General features: G+C 44.7%; 1 protein-coding gene across 3 annotated transcripts in view; it reads right to left on the bottom strand.

Annotated features, from left to right (window-relative positions):
* eno4 (enolase 4) overlaps positions 1-17,835 on the bottom strand; it is a 44,820-nt gene that overhangs the window by 1,372 nt on the left and 25,613 nt on the right. For all 3 annotated transcript variants that reach the window (XM_027285787.1, XM_027285799.1, XM_027285792.1), the window contains 9 exons: positions 17,641-17,783; positions 13,315-13,484; positions 13,102-13,230; positions 12,787-12,855; positions 12,148-12,312; positions 11,909-12,034; positions 3,607-3,781; positions 1,766-1,827; positions 143-260 (listed from right to left, as the gene is read on the bottom strand). In XM_027285787.1, coding sequence (XP_027141588.1) covers positions 143-260; positions 1,766-1,827; positions 3,607-3,781; positions 11,909-12,034; positions 12,148-12,312; positions 12,787-12,855; positions 13,102-13,230; positions 13,315-13,484; positions 17,641-17,783 — 1,157 coding nt within the window. The remainder of the gene's footprint in view (positions 1-142; positions 261-1,765; positions 1,828-3,606; positions 3,782-11,908; positions 12,035-12,147; positions 12,313-12,786; positions 12,856-13,101; positions 13,231-13,314; positions 13,485-17,640; positions 17,784-17,835) is intronic.

The raw sequence follows: 17,835 nt of genomic DNA, 5'->3' as shown, positions 1-17,835 counted from the left end.
CACATTTGTATGATTCTACACACAGTTTCCTTTCACATTCAACAGAGAGAGAGCGAAGAGAGACTCTTTGTCTGGACCCTTTTACTCAATTGTCCGTCGAGAGAGAGAAAAAAGACAAGGGACGAGTATAAAAAAAGCCTACCCAGGATTCCCTGTTCGGCCAGTTCTTCTTCTATAGAAATTAGCCGGTTGTATTTAGTCATCCTCTCAGCACCGCTCAGACCTCCCAGTTTGACATAGTCCAGGCCCAGACCCACAGCCTGAGGGAGGGGTGAGACAGAAACCTGGTTACCAGGAAGGCTCTTTGATATCACCAAGGGGAGGGAGACAGAAAGCAGGACCCTCTCTGGGGCCGTACTGATTCAGTAACATGATAAAAATGTAGGCAGTTGTGAAGAATAAGTGGAGAATGCTGACCTACAGGTGGAGGATGTGACAGGAACATGTGTCTCATGATGTTTTAGGTTAGGTGTTAGGTCTTATCTAATGATCTAATGATCATGTTCATTGATAATGTATCTCTATAACCAGTCAGATAAAAATTAAAATTGCTCATCACAATTTCCCAGAGACATTCATATTACTTGTTGATGGAATATGCTCCATATCCTATCATGGTTTTTCCTCACTGGAACCGAGGGTCTAAGGACAGAGGGTGTCACTCCCTGTACAGATTGTAAAGCTCTCAGAGGCAAATGTACTTTGTGAATTTGGGCTGTACAAATAAGATCTGAATTTGATTTCTATTTGATTTTTGATATCCAGTTTACAATAACAGAAGAAAGAAAAGCATCAAATATTCACAGTGAGGACTGGGACCAGTGACATTTCAGTATTTTGGCTTAAAAATACATCTTATGAATGCTGAGCATTCAACAATTTTATCTTTCAGTATTAGTACACAGTAAAATTAGCATACATAAATGAACACTGTCAGAGTTGATTTTAACACTTTTAAAGTGTCTCTATGGCTCCACACCACAAGTGTTAATTTAAATCTTCTTGCAGTGTTGGTACCTTAGTACTAATTTGGTGTAATTTTTCACTCTTTTTAGAGTTAAAATTGAACACTTATTAACACCAACCGGTGATACTTTTTCTTAACACTTCTATGTAGTGCTGGACATAAACTCTCTCAGAGGATAACGTGTTAACTACACAAGTGTTAGACCCATAACATTAAAATAATAATAATAATGACGATAATAAGGGCTGCTAAAATAAAGGTGGTTATGTTTGGTGTTACTTTAACATTTATTTTGACATTTGCAATACAAAAACTTTGACGTTGCTTTACAAAGAGTAATAGCACAGGAAAGTGTCTCATAGCATAACACTTGGCTGTCTCATAACACTTACACTCATAACTGTGAACAAACAACATCTGTAGTAATTTGGAACAATCTTTTAAAACTTTGTCTGTAACACAGTATCTCATGGCATACTGGTAAATCTCCTTCTGCGTACCAGTGTGTGTGCACAATGGGGGCAGGCTGACACAAACACTTCAAGTGTAAAGCGAGTATCAAAGTTCAGAGTAAGAGTAAAGATAGAGTAAAATATAATGGACTTGACTCTATGAGACTGTAATTAACTCTACTCTTGTAATATGTAGCTCTTTGCTATGTACACACTTGCTTGTGGACCTGCAGGACAAACTCATAATTACTGCAGATTGCTGCTGCTGACAGAATATAGTGAAGAGATCAGAGCAGAACTGTTCTCTGATCAGAAAAACACAAAATAGAAAGGGAATAAGACTTACTATGTCTGATAGAGAGTCTTCACTGCAGGGCTCACTGCAGGTTGTTCCCAGTATTACTGAACCTGACAGGTCAATAGGACAACACACACACACCGACACACACACACACACACACACACACACACACACACACACACAGAATTAGCAGTCCACCACAGAGGTAATATTAACAGAGAAAAGGAGGTGACGTATGGATGTATAGCGTTGAAGTCACAGCATGCATCAGCTGTTTCTTCCATGTGTCACCATCAGCTGTTTAGCTACCAGCTGACTGACAGTCAAAATATAGCACTGCCATCATAAAATGACACTTTTTACTGCTTCACCATGCCAATACTGCTCCCTCCACCACACTCAACACTTTGTTACAGTTGTAGAGATTTTTGCAGTGGGTAAGATTACAGAGTGTTTCTTGTAAATGTATATCATTCACTAGTGCATCTAAAATATCTGAAGGCTTTCCCCTTCAGCTGGAAGCATTATACAGAACTTCAGGTCAACTAACTGTGGCTCAGTTAGGACACTCCATTTGACACACTCGCATTTAAGTGTCTACAATCTACAGAACCCAGAACTGTCTGAGCTCATGACCTGACACAGCGTGTATCAAACTTAGTTTATTGTGAATGCAGGAGGAGGTTGTGGAGGTACAGGGATTGAAAAACCAGAAAGCAGTGGTTGAAGCAGAAAAGGTGCTGTGCTGAGCAGTTATCTATGCAGAATGATTGAGTACTAATGTGTTTGTTTGGACTGATTGGTTGGCTGGTTGGTTATACACTGAATATATGAATGGAAGTGTACAGTATGGGAAACTTGATTGAACTGCTGCAAGGCTTTATATGCCACTTCATATGCCTTGTCTATTAAAGGGGCTTTTTTAATTTTAGAAACTTTATTGATCACATTAAACGTGAAATTACTCCTCTGCATTTAACCCATCCAGGATGGCACCTGTTGGAACACACAAATGCACAGGGTCACACACTCAAATTGACAGATGCCAGATTCACTGGAACGGTGGGCATCAATTCACAGTGGCATCTTTTTTGAGCAGCGCCAGCGGGGATTGAACCACCAACCTTGGGGTTAGTGGACGACCCACTCTACCTCGCCCCCAGTAACAGTAACTAACTGTTTAAAATCCTGTTGATGCTACACTGACTTGTGATCAGGTGAATGGTGTCTCTGGCATTCGTACGTCTGTTCTCACACTATGTAACTTTGGGCTTTGCAGCACTAAGTCACACACCACCAACTATTTGACTGACTTTGGTGAGACTGGATCATATTCTGGTTTTCACTCTGGCTGCTGCACATCGACTGAGTTTTTTCTGATGGACAGTTAACTGCTCTGAATTATAGCCGCTGTTAGCTAGTTAGCCATGCTGAGTTAGCCATACTGTGCAGACTGATTGCTTATAGCATTAGAGGAGTGTTGGTAGCTTTGGAGCATGTTGTGTTCTCCTCCTGTCTTTTTCATTTAGCTTTGTTTCCTGTTTGAGGGATCTGTTGCTGCCCATGTTTTGATTGGTCTTTAGATGCCGCTTAGCAAGATTGTAGTTGTCAGGGTTAGTGAAGCCAGGTAAAGAAAAGATATCCTTGCTATGATGAACTGGCTCTGTAGTACAGGCCCCAGCTGACATGTCTACCTGCTCCTGATGATGGTCGGAGTCCAACTGAAAGTTTGAAATTGCAAATATGCTTCCTATACTTACTGACCTAGCAGTCAGAAAACTTTTATATTGTATTCATCCTGTGGAAGTTGAATGGTATATCACCACACACACTAACAACTCACTCCCAGTGTGTTTTACTCCACCCCTCCTCAGTAGACCTGGTACCTTGGTGCTCTGATGCCAGGTGGATCAAATCACTGACTGTTGTCTCACAGGTGTGTTTTAGGATGTGACCTCTGACTCCCGGAAGGGGTGGGACCTTTGACTTGTAGGTGATGTCAGAGAGCAGCAAACATGAATGTCCAATCGCATTGCTCAGCTTCTCCCACTGCTCTTTGTCCTTACAGAGCACACACACACACAAAATGATCATACATATTCATATAAACACGTGTGTGGCATAGTGAACCTCATATACAAGAGTACAGACTCAGTTCGACTTGTAATTATGTTATTAATTAACTAATTAATTAAGAGTCATGGGGTATATTGTATGCAGTTAGATGTGATAATGAACTAGAACATTTCTAAAGAAATTTTGAGTGTGCGTGACTCTGGCCCGTGACTCTCCCCCATACATCATTGACACTGTTGAGTAGTTTACAGAATATTACTTCTACCATTGCTTAGGTATGTGACAGATCAAGCTTTCAACAGGTGTTCATATGAGAGAAGAAATAGGCTGCTAAAAATTAAGTGATGCTTAGAAATGTTGTGAAAGGGGATAAGTATTTCCTGCAGTGTTGATGCCCTCTGCTGAAATGCCCGATGCAACTGTGGAAATTTCTATGAAAAGATAGAATTTTGTAATAAAGTGTGAAATGACCAGGAAACATTATAAGATATTAACAAAGTGTTTAATATAGTGTTGTAATCATGAAGTTCTGTGATGACAGTTTGAAAAATCTCTATTACAATTCCCAGCATGACCAAGCACTTGGCAACGGTGGCAAGGAAAAACTGCCTGTGGCAGAAACCTTGAGCAGAACCCGGATCATGGTGGGTGGCCATCTGCCGCATTAGCATGTTAGCATTAGCATGTTAACACTGATGCGCTAGCAGTTAACATTAGCATGTTAGCATTAGTATGTTAGCATTACTATGTTAGCATTAACATGTTAACAGTGATGCGCTAGCAGTTAGCATTAGCATGTTAGCATTAGCATGTTACCATTAACATGTGTTTAATTCCGAGTGGCTAATGTTAATTAGCATTCGGAATTAGCATTAGCATGTTATCATTAGCATTTGTTAACATTAGCATGTTAACATTAGCATGAAAATGCTGATGCGCTAGCAGTTAACATTAGCATGTTAGCATTAACATGTTAGTAATCAACATGTATTTAATTCCTAGTGGCTAATGTTAATTAGCACAAATTTTAGCATTGGTCGCTAATGTTTGCAAATAGCATGTCTTTACAGCTTGCGCTAACGCTCTGCTGTCTCTGTCTGCCATTTTACACAGACAGGTTCAAATTAAGTGCCAAGAACTACTAAAATGGCCGCCACTCAGGTTCTGCTGGCCCCTCCCCCCTCTCCTCCTTCACACAGGCTGAGGTTGCCAAGCAACCAAGACCAACTGTAATCAGTGGAGGAGTTACTGCACCTGTTAGAATGTCGCTTAGAGACTGAGAGAAAATGCTGAGAACTCCTCTCGAACAGGAAGGATTTCTGACCAAAACCGTATTTCCAATCATTGAACCGACATAACTGGGGGCATCGCATGCTAATGCTAACATTAACATGTTAGCATTAACATGTTAACACTGATGCGCTAGCAGTTAGCATTAGCATGTTAACATTAGCATGTTAACATTAGCATGTTAAAATTAGCATGTTAACACTGATGCGCTAGCAGTTAACATTAGCATGTTAGGCATTAGCATGTTAGCATTAGCATGTTAACACTGATGCGCTAACAGTTAACATTAGCATGTTAACATTAGCATGTTAACAATGATGCGCTAGCAGTTAGCATTAGCATGTTAACATTAGCATGTTAACATTAGCATGATAACGCTGATGCGCTAGCAGTAACATTAGCATGTAGCATAGCATGTTAGTAATTAACATGTATTTAATTCCTAGTGGCTAATGTTAATTAGCACAAATTTTAGCATTGGTCGCTAATGTTTGCAAATAGCATGTCTTTACAGCTTGCGCTAACGCTCTGCTGTCTCTGTCTGCCATTTTACACAGACAGGTTCAAATTAAGTGCCAAGAACTACTAAAATGGCCGCCGCTCAGGTTCTGCTGGCCCCCCCCCCCCCTCCCTCCCTTCGCAGGCTGAGGTTGCTAAGCAACCAGGACCAACTGTAATCAGTGGAGGAGTTACTGCACCTGTTAGAATGTCACTTAGAGACTGAGGCCCTGTTTACACGTACACGGGTATTTTTAAAAACGGAGACATTTCCCTTCGTTTGTACCTATCTTTTACACGCAAACGGTGAATTCGCCTCTGAAAACGAATCTTTTTAAAAACTCCGGCTAGAGTGGAGATCTGGAAAACTCCGGTTTTGCGTTGCGTGTAAACTGAGATAAACGGAGTTTTAGGCAGCGGATCGCCAAAAGTGCGACCAATGTTCTTGTTGCTATGACGATGCTCATGGAAGCATTATTCTGATTGGCTTGCAGAGGATTCGCCTTCTTCCTACACTGCCACCCACAGCTTGGCGTAGTTATGACGGCGCTCGATGGCGTATTTATGCGGGTTGACTTTTTTGAAAACGATGCTATGTGCACGATGTTATTTTGGAAAACGGAGGGAGGGAAATATTCGTTTCTCAACATACCCGGCTACGTGTAAACGCTGAGAACTCCTCTCGAACAGGAAGGATTTCTGACCAAAACCGTAATTCCAATCATTCAACCGGCTTAACCTGAGGCACGATGAGACCTTCCTGATCATTTTACATATTCATTTTGTGTCGATAAATGAAGAAATGTGCCCGTAGGAGCAAGAGAGAGAAACGTTGCTTCTGCTTTCCTTCAGAAAATTTCCTGCTTTTTTAAAATGGGAGTATATGAGGCTTTGGGGGGAAGTAGTCGATCAATTAGGGCGTCAGGAGCCAAAACTATATGTCTGACAGCTTTGGCAGGCGAATGTGAGTGATACAACAAATTTTGCTACGTTTCTATGTAGAAATCGTGTCTGTAGTGGGGCATTTGAGTCACGATAGGCAATCCGTTTTATTTTTTCACTGATCGTTCTCTCCCCTCTCCACTCTAGCGATGACATCACTCACTCTAGCTCTGGAAAGTTCTCGCAATACACACCCATTCATTTTTTGGCTTCGTTTTTCTGGATTTTTGGCAAAACCGTTTGCCGAAACTCTTAGAAAAGTCATAGCCATCGATTCCCGGCCGAGCCGGTCGTTTTGATACCCGTTTTGTGTATGTGCGACAAAAACTCTGGGAGGAGAAGCGAACCGAAAAAAACATGGAAGAAATGGAAGAGGAATAATAATAAGCCCGAGAGATAATAAAGAGTGTGCTCCTTCAGGCACACTCAATAAGCGCGGTGGATAACATATAGTGTGCGCCTTGCACGCACACTCAATAAGCGCGGTGGATAACATATAGTGTGCGCCTTGCACGCACACTCAATAAGCGCGGTGGATAACATATAGTGTGCGCCTTGAACGCACACTCAATAAGTCACAATGAAACCAGGGATGGTTACACCTGTCACCATGGTAATGGATGTCCTGAAACAAACTCTTCACATGTCAGCCTGTCAACACAAGACCTGAATGTTAACTCTTAGATTCAGCTGTCAAACATTTTAAAGTGTGGGATAGTGGGCCTCCCCTAAGAGAACTCAAAAGCAGATCCCCAATCCCCCCCCCGCCACACACACACACAATTATTATTATTACTTTTATTATTACTGTTATTGATGTTGCTTTGAATGTTCCACGAAGGCTTGGGAAAAAAGGTTTCAACAATAAATGTCACTCACATCTTTTTTAAACGTATTTGTAAGACATTTTAAATATCTTTATTTGTGAATGTGCTAAAAAAATAAATAAATGTGTATGTTTTTAACATCTTTTTACAACACATTTTAACATCTGTGTGTTTTTAAACATTTAAATCCATTTAAACACATTTTTGAGGGTAGTGAGCACTTTTCAACTTCACACAATTTAATTTTTCAGCTGATTTGCTCAATTTCCCCTGATGAAATGACAACTGACGGAACCAAGTTTAACTTGCCTGGACGCGGGCCACCAGGGCCCCCCCACCTGGAGCCAGGCCTGGGGGTAGTCGGGTCCTTACCCATGGGGCCCGGCCGGGCACAGCCCGAAAAGGCATCATGGGCCCCCCTTCCCATGGGCCCACCACCCATGGGAGGGGTCTCAGGGGGGGGACAGGTGCGGAGAGAGATGGGCGGCAGTCGGAGGTGGGGACCCTGGCGGTCCGACCCCCGATTGCAGAAGCTGGCTCTGGGGACGTGGAACGTCACCTCTCTGGCGGGGAAGGAGCCTGAGCTGGTGCACGAGGTTGAGAGGTACTGGCTAGATATAGTCGGGCTTGCCTCAATGCACAGCGTGGGTTCCGGAACCAGTTTCCTTGAGAGGGGCTGGACACTCTACCACTCTGGAGTTGCCCCCGGCATGAGGCGCAGAGCGAGGGTGGGACTGCTCGTTTCCCCCCGGCTTGGCGCCTGTACGTTGGGGTTCACCCCGGTGGACGAGAGGGTAGCCTCCCTTCGCCTTCGTGTGGGGGGACGGGTCCTGACTGTCGTCTGTGCTTATGCACCGAATGGCAGTTCAGAATACCCACCCTTTTTGGAGTCTTTAGAGGGGGTGCTGGAGAGCGCCCCCTCTGGGGACTCCCTCGTCCTCCTGGGGGACTTCAATGCTCACGTGGGCAGCGACAGTGAGACCTGGAGGGGCGTGATTGGGAGGAACGGCCCCCCTGATCTGAACCCGAGCGGTGTTCTGTTATTGGACTTCTGTGCTCGCCATGGATTGTCCATAACGAACACCATGTTCAAGCATAAGGGTGCCCATATGTGCACTTGGCACCAGGACACCCTCGGCCGCAGTTCGATGATCGACTTTGTGGTCGTGTCGTCAGACTTGCGGCCACATGTTCTGGACACTCGGGTGAAGAGAGGGGCGGAGCTGTCAACTGATCACCACCTGGTGGTGAGTTGGCTCCGATGGTGGGGGAGGATGGCGGTCAGACCTGGCAGGCCCAAACGTTCTGTGCGGGTTTGCTGGGAACGTCTGGCTGAATCTCCTGTCAGAAAGAGTTTCAACTCCCACCTCCGGGAGAGCTTCGCTCATGTCCCGGGGGAGGCGGGGGACATTGAGTCCGAGTGGACCTTGTTCCGTTCCTCCATTGTCGAGGCGGCTGACCGGAGCTGTGGCCGTAAGGTGGTCGGTGCCTGTCGTGGCGGTGGCCCCCGAACCCGCTGGTGGACACCGGCGGTGAGGGATGCCGTCAAGCTGAAGAAGGAGGCCTACAGAACCTTTTTGGCCTGTGGGAGTCCTGAAGCAGCTGACGGGTATCGACATGCCAAGCGGAATGCGGCCTCGGCGGTTGCGGAGGCAAAAACTCGGGCGTGGGAGGAGTTCGGTGAGGCCATGGAGAGCGGCTTTCGAACGGCTTCGAGGAGGTTCTGGACCACCATCCGGCGGCTCAGGCGGGGGAAGCAGTGCACTGTCAACACTGTGTTCAGTGGGGACGGGGTGCTGCTGACCTCCACTGGGGACGTTTTGGGTCGGTGGAGGGAATACTTCGAAGACCTCCTCAATCCCACCAGCACGTCTTCCTTTGAGGAGGCAGAGTCTGGGGACCCCGTGATGGTCTCGCCCATCTCTGGGGCTGAGGTCGCTGAGGTAGTCAAAAAACTCCTCCGTGGCAGGGCCCAGGGGGGTGGATGAGGTCCGCCCGGAGTTCCTCAAGGCTCTGGATGTTGTGGGGCTGTCTTGGTTGACACGGCTCTACAACATCGCGTGGACATCGGGGGCAGTGCCTCTGGACTGGCAGACCGGGGTGGTGGTTCCCCTCTTCAAAAAGGGGGACCGGAGGATGTGCTCCAACTATAGGGGGATCACACTCCTCAGGCTCCCCGGGAAGGTCTTTTCGGGGGTCCTGGAGAGGAGGGTCCGCAAGATTGTCGAACCTCAGATCCAGGAGGAGCAGTGTGGTTTTCGTCCTGGCCGTGGAACTGTGGACCAGCTCTAAACCCTTAGCGCGGCCCTGGAGGGTGCATGGGAGTTCACCCAACCAGTCTACATGTGTTTTGTGGACCTGGAGAAGGCGTTCGACCGTGTCCCTCGGGAGGTCCTGTGGGGGGTGCTCCGGGAGTATGGGGTTCCGGACCCATTGATACGGGCTATCCGGTCCCTGTACTCTCGGTGCCAGAGCTTGGTCCGCATTGCCGGCAGTAAGTCGGACCTGTTTCCCGTGGGAGTTGGACTCCGCCAGGGCTGCCCTTTGTCACCGGTTCTGTTCATAACTTTTATGGACAGGATTTCTAGGCGCAGCCAGGGCGTCGAGGGGCTGCGATTCGGTGGCCTTAGGATTGGGTCGCTGCTTTTTGCGGACGATCTAGTCTTGTTGGCTTCATCGGATCGTGACCTTCAGCTCTCTCTGGAGCGGTTTGCAGCCGAGTGCGAAGCGGCTGGGATGAGAATCAGCACCTCCAAATCCGAGGCCATGGTTCTCAGCCGGAAAAGGGTGGAGTGCAGTCTCCGGGTCGGGGATGAGATCCTGCCTCAAGTGGAGGAGTTCAAGTATCTCGGGGTCTTGTTCACGAGTGAGGGAAGGATGGAACGGGAGATCGACCGGCGGATCGGTGCGGCTTCTGCAGTGATGCGGACTCTGCACCGGTCCGTCGTGGTGAAGAAGGAGCTGAGCCGAAAGGCGAAGCTCTCGATTTACCAGTCGATCTACGTTCCTACCCTCACCTATGGTCACAAGCTTTGGGTAGTGACCGAAAGAATAAGATCGCGAATACAAGCGGCCGAAATGAGCTTCCTTCACAGGGTGGCTCTCCCTTAGAGATAGGGTGAGAAGCTCGGCCATCCGCGAGGAGCTCAGAGTAGAACCGCTGCTCCTCCGCATCGAGAGGAACCAGCTGAGGTGGCTCGGGCATCTCGTGAGGATGCCTCCTGGACGTCTCCCTGGTGAGATGTTCCGGGCACATCTCTCCGGGAGGCGGCCCCGGGGAAGACCCAGGACACGCTGGAGGGACTACGTCTCTTGGCTGGCCTGGGAACGCCTTGGGGTCCCCCTGGGAGAGCTGGACAAAGTGGCTGGGGAGAGGGAAGTCTGGGCTTTCCTGCTTAAGCTGCTGCCCCCGCGACCCGACTACGGATAAGCGGAAGAAAACGAACGAACGAACGAGCTGATTTTCTAAACACATGTTCACTCATCTGACGTTTGCAGGCCGAGTAGCGCCAAAAGTTATCACGTCTTATTGGCAGGACCTAAGCCTGGCCCCGTCTCTAATAATGAACATGTTTTCACCAGTGTGGTCGTTTTTCATAGTGACAGAAGATAACAACAGTTATTAACATCAGTTGTTTGCAAAAGTTGTTCAGGAGGATTCCGAGAGGAAGAAAGAAGACTTTGAGTTTTAATACGACGCAATGTTTGACACAAGCGGTATTAAAAGAATATGAAGCAGCCACGGTAGCAGCTAGTGGTGCTGCTAAGGCTAAAACAACACAGAGTGTTTGATGATTGACACCTATCAACTATCGACCAATCAGAGTCAGGAGAATCGATTAGTACCGCCCACATTCACCTTTGACCCACCAATGACGATCCAGGATGAAGGTGAAGGTAGTATATCGCACCAACAGGTCACACTTCACTTTCAAAGCCCCTTTGTCTTTATGTAAACGACCAGGACCTTCGTTATTGATTCAAACTAAAGCAGAGACATAGCAGGACACACTAGCATTGTTTTTTTGCACGGGAATAGAACTTTTGACACAAAACAGCAAAGATAAGACATACTGTATCGTTTTGTGGATTTTTTTGCTACTCTTTGGGGGCTAGAGTTTTCATCGCACAGTGATGAGACAATTATCTTTGTAAGATATATTTTTATTTTTTCCCCGCCGCGCCTCACCTGAAGTCCTCTGGCGCCCCCCAAGGGAGGCGCGGTGAGCTAGTATACAACAGAACAGCTGAAACATAGCTTTCTCTTCAAAGTTCTGTCAGACGATAATCAAATGAATCCATGAGCAGAAAAAATTTTGTAATGAATTTGCAATAACTGTATAGAGTTTGATTACACTCAAATATTTAAGCCTAGGTTTACAGTACTGGCCAGAATTATTATTATATTTAAGAAGTTTCAGTTGTTTTTGCCATTAAAATACACATAAAATGAATGAACAAAGTAATCATTATGGTATAAAACAGTACAAAAACAATACTGTCTATATACATGAACTTGGACATGTTGTTGAAATAATGATAATCTTGAACTTACCTCTCTCCTGAATGGATCGATTAGGGCAACCACTGCTGGGTATTTGGTGATAAGCGTTTGGTACAAATCCACTAATTCATCAGGAGTCTTCAAAACTCCTGTTGCAACTTCATACTTTCCTTTAGACTGAAATGAAGAGGAGAAGAAAATAAATTCACTTCACTGCTTGTTGTCTCTACCAGCTGTGCCATTACTATTTTCTTCCTCTTGAACGCAGAAAGCCAGTGACTACAACTTACATAGTCCATTAGCTCAGAGGCAGCACAGTTTAGTGCTAAATGGATCTCTGTTCCAAGTGCAAGTCCAATGTTAGTGCAGACTTCTGTGATCAGATCCAGAGGCTGCTCGGGTCGCTCATAGCTCACAGATGGCGCTCCGCTGTTACACAGAATTGCTTGGGTGGCCTTGGAGCAAAGACACATCTATGTACTGTACTTGTACACATGCAACTATAATAAACACATTATCCTACAGTATTCTTTACATCCCTCCTCTTTGCATAATTCTGTTAAAAAAGCAGAGAAGCTGAAGCTACAGCAATGTATATATTCATATAGGTCTGAATAAGACTGTTGTCACTGCAAGATTTTTAGAAGACAAGTATACTGTGTATACAAATACTGAATGCATTTAAAGTTAAAGAGGAGATGTACTGAATGCTTTAATAAACATTTCAACATATCTCCAAGTCTGCACACCTGAGTTCATTTGAAGATGAAGGCATGAAAATCAAATCAAAATCACCTTTTTTTGTATGTACAGTATGTTTTGGGAAAAAGCCTCGAATCCTGCCTCCAACTTTTACATTCTGTGCTCTCATGAAGCCTGTGCGAACTCAATTCCAATTCTCACAATGAATAAATAGCTGCATCCCTCACCCCAGTTTTTGTTGAAGTGTTTATTATTCTCATCATCTCCTTCTGTAATTCAAGGGTCATTGTGATGATCTGTTGAAGAAGTTCACAGTTCAGTGTGTTTAATAAAGGCTATAATGAAGTATAATATAGAAGAACTGAGGTACTATACCAATAATATACCACATCGTAGCAATGACAAAGGAAGCAAAGGTACTTGCACAATGAACACTATATACAGTGAACAGGTCTGTACCAACAGCCAACTGTGAGAAGAAGTGGACTGAAGACAGACAGAACATGTAACAACCAGAGGTGTGACTGAAGGGTAGTGAGTACTTGTCTGATTCGTTGTCCTGTTTTGGGGATCAGGATGATTTCTTCCAGTAAACTTAAGTTTCCAGGAGAATTCTTCCCACAGCTCAGCAAAGTTACCAAGGAGACAGGGATGTGAAACTGTGTTGGAGCCTGAATTAAATTTTTCAAGACATCATTACAAGTTGCTCCCTCATTTATGTTTGAATATATGTGTGTATGCCTGTGTGGTCTAACCTCTTTGTTCTTGAGAGCTGCAATGTATTTGTAGAGTGGGACATCCTGTATTTGTGCTCCAGTTTTGGCCACCGCCAGAGACACTGAGCCAATGGCCAAGCTGCCGCGCAGAAGTGGCTCTGGTGGCTCTGCTGGGGGTAATGACTTCTCTGCAGTGTTGCTCTTTCTGCCTGTGATGTAAGCAACAAAAAGCTTTACAAACTATGACACAGACGTTTAGGAGGCTAGAGGAGTTTGGATACACATTTTGGGCTTTCAGATGATGCCCTTTTATAAAGCAACTTAAAATCAGCAAAAGATTAAAATTAGAATAAGATAGGACTTGATCGCATGCAGGGAAACACATGTCACTGGAGCAGAAGAAAGTATAGGAACAGATGCAGTATAAGTATATATGAAGTATAAATCCATCCATCCATTAACTATACCAACTTACCCTTAAGAGGGTTGTATGGGGGCTGGAGCTGATCCTAGCTGACACTGAGTGAGAGTGTACATCCTTGACAGACTTTGTAGAGACTATTTTGTGACTGACTGCCAGATAGCTGCAGGTGAAGGGCCAAGATTTTGCACCAGAGTTGTTCCAGAGTTGTTCGGACTAGTATCAATTGATCAATCGATCAATTAATGACAATTGAGCTTTTCATGAACTCTCTTGGTGTGCTGAAGTTCTCTGCCTTTATCAGACATCAGTTATAGAGATGATCAGAAAAAACAGAAGCCCAGAAACTTTGGCCATTTCCCCCAGAGGCTAAATTGTCACCAGGGCCCAGTAATTTAAAACTTGTAATCTGGGTCAGAATAATCCGGATAATGAAATCCTCCTTTTCTCAGTCATGGATCAAGGTGATTCTGCTGTCTTTATCTGAGTATTTCAAAACACAGGGTGGACCTGGCCGGATATGGATTTCCAAATCCTGTGTCTCCGCCTCCGGATCTAAACATGACGGAACCTCAGGAAAGGAGCAGCTGGGAGCACGACTTCACGTCAAAAGTGTACGTTTACCGTCATCTAATGTGTAGTGGTTTTAAGACCATACGAACGCCAACCAACATATCATGCAAGCCAACTTCTTGAATTGTCACCTAATTAAAACCAGGCCAAAGACATCTCTAATTGAGCCGCAGCCGTGTTACTGGTAGCTAACTCGGCTCCATTGACTTGTATGTTAAGCAGCTAGCGGGCTATCGAGGTAGCTGGCTTTGTTGATGAATTTTGCGGTCTATGTTTTAACTTAAAGGGAACTAATTGGACATACATCATACCTTAACTCTTTAAACTAACACCAACCTGTTCAGACTGTATTAGCGTTACGTCATAGGCTCCATGTGTACAGACCAGGCTGCTGCAGTACTGTTACACGGTACGAGTATTAAGTATACAAGTGTCAGAATGCTGGTGATGATGTCATGTTTTTGTGTACATAAACACAGATATACTCATACACCTTCTCTGTCTTCTGCTTTCAGAGTCCACTCACAGCCATGGACCGCTCAGCTATTAAGGACAACCGGGTCCGTATGAGTGCTGGAAATGCATTCAATACATTTAAGGTTTTCAAGTTATTGGATTTTGAATAAAGTGCTTGAAACAGCTTGAAATTGTAATTGCATTACTTTCATGGTATATAGCTTGGTTAGTGACACAATTAAAAACATTTAATCTAATTTCTCCCTTATATAGAAGGCTCTCACTGAACATAATTATGGTAATTTATAGCAAAATAGCATCTGATTTGATGAAGTAAAATAATCAGTTTGTACACAAACACTGAAATACATTGATGCATGTTTCACAATCACATTCAAGCTATTTCCAAACATTTTAAAAGTGCATTTTTAAGCTTCTGACTGAAGCCAAATTTGTCTTCATTTAATCAGAAGTATGAAAAATGAAAGTGCTTCAGTGTGCAGCTTGAGTAACAATATCTAGGAGAAGTGGAACTGAGACTTTGTCAAGTGAAATCCACCTCTGAGGTGGGATCAAAATGATCCTGAAATCTTGGTATCAAGTTGATCAAGATATCTGCCATAACTTTTGAAATACCCACATCCATCCTTTTATCTGGATTCAAGGGAGGATAGGATTACCAGAGCAGAATCCTGATCTTCAGGATCAGGATCTGTGTTTAAATACCCAGTTTTCAGATCAGATCTAGATTTAATCCAATCTGACCAGGATAATCCTGTTCGATCACTTTTGAAATATTGGGCCCAGGTGATAGCTGATGGGTTCAGAGACTGGTCACAGGGCTGAGCCATAGACAGACGACCATTCAGGCACACGGTAAATTTATATTATACACTGTGCCAAAAAATTAAAGGAACACTTTTTATAGGATTAAGTCAATTGAACTTCTGAGATATTGATCCGGTCAGGTAAGTAGCTGGGGACGTTGTTAATCATTTTCATCTGTTTTGGTGTTAATGAAATTAACAACAGGTACACTAGAGGGGCAACAATGAGACAACCCCCAAAACAGAAATGGCTTTACAGGTGGAGGCTGCTGACATTTTTTCCCTGCTCATCTTTTCTGACCAATTTCTCATTAGTTTTGCATTTGGCTAGGGTCAGTATCACTACAGGTCGCATGGTGCAGTACCTGGACCCTATAGAGGTTGCACAGGTAGTCTAACTCCTCCAGGGTGGGACATCACTATGTGCCATTGCCAGAAGGTTTGCTGTGTCTCCCAGCACAGTCTCAAGAGAATGGAGGAGATTCCAGGAGACAGGCAGCTACACTAGGAGAGCTGGACAGGGCCGTAGAAGTTCTTTAACCCACCAGCAGGACCAGTATCTGCTTCTTTGTGCAAGGAGGAACAGGATGAGCACTGCCAGAGCCCTACAAAAGACCTGCAGGATGCCACTAGTGTGAATGTCTCTAACCAAACAATCAGAAAACAGACTTCATGAGGGTGGCCTGAGGGCCCAATGTCCTGTACTGGACCCTGTGCTCACTGCTCACGGAACCATGGAGCTCGACTGGCATTTGCCACAGATCACCAAAATTGGCAGTTCTGCCACTGGGCGCTGTGATTTCACAGATGAGAGCAGGACGTGAACGGGTCTGGAGATGCTGTGGAGAATGTTATGCTGCCTGCAACATCATTCAGCATGACCGGTTTGGTGGTGGGTCAGTGATGGTCTGGAGAGGCATATCCTTGGAAGGATGCACAGACCTCTACAGGTTAGACAACGGCACCCTGACTGCTATTAGGTATCAGAATGAAATCTTTGGACCCATTGTCAGACCCTACACTGGTACAGTGGGTCCTGGGTTCCTCCTGGTGCACGACAATGCCCAGCCTCATATGGTGAGAGTATGCAGGCAGTTCCTGGAGGATGAAGGAATTGATACCATTGACTGGCCCCTATGCTCGACTGACCTAAATCCAATAGAACACCTCTTGGTCATTATGTTTTGGTCCATCCGATGCCGCCAGGTTTCACTTCAGACTGTCCAGGAGCTGAGTAATGCCCTGGTCCAGATCTGGGAGATCCCCCAGGACACCATCCGTCGTCTCATTAGGAGCATGCCCTGACATTGTCAGGCATGCATACAAGCATGCGGAGGCCATACAAACTACTTATTACCATTATGAGCTGCTACAAAGACATTTTGGCCTGATGTGGCATCCTTTCGTTCTTAACACATTACCCAGTCCATATCAGGAAAGATATCCAGCGTGATTTATTTTCCTGTTGAGATCTGATGTGTTTTCAAAGTGTTCCTTTAATTTTTAATTCTTGTTCCACTCCGTATTTTTTCCATGGTCATCCACACCCAGTATGCAGTGGCTCTATGAGGCCAAGGTCTGTGCAATAATAGCAAACAATTTGTACTTGAGGTTAGATGCTTGTTCAGTCTATTGTCAGTTTATATGCTTAGGTACAGCTCAATTACATTAAAAAACTGACAGAGATTTTTCAAACATCGTTGAAACTGAAACATAATTTGAGCTCAAATCTCCAGCATAGAGATGCTGGGCTCTACTGAAAAATACTTAAGAACAGTGAAAATATACATTTAAACCATTTCTGATCTCTGCAAAGCCACTAATCTCACTTAAACTCGACTTTGCGATGAGGGGTTGGTATTTGGTATGGCAGAAAGCTCATGTCGTATGAAACCCAAGAGTTATAATGTAACTGACTTCTGATGTGATAAAGCAAAGCAGCATGGATAAACCTATGAATCTATGTACTTCGTTTTCTCCATTGGACAGAAAAACACACGTTTGTTCAGTATCTGTCTGATTTTAGGACTGGACTGTGGGATTGATACCAAACATTAAGCACTATTGCATGACTATTCACTATCCTACCTTTATCAACACTCTTCTTGTCTTTAGTCTTTGCAGATGGTGGAGAAGGAAGCACTGCCTCAGACTTGCTGGATAAACAACTCTCCTCCTCCTTTTTGTTCTGGATGTCCTTCTCCTCCAGGTAGCGGGCCATGAAGAAATTGCTGCACAATTACAGCACAGTTTAGGTCACAAAAACAACAAGTTGTAAAGAAG

This window comes from Larimichthys crocea, chromosome I (genome assembly GCF_000972845.2).
Source record: "Larimichthys crocea isolate SSNF chromosome I, L_crocea_2.0, whole genome shotgun sequence".
In the NCBI taxonomy this organism is placed as follows: Eukaryota; Metazoa; Chordata; class Actinopteri; family Sciaenidae; genus Larimichthys; species Larimichthys crocea.
The sequence above is the reverse complement of the archived record's forward strand: the minus strand, read 5'-3'. Positions and strand labels throughout refer to the sequence as shown.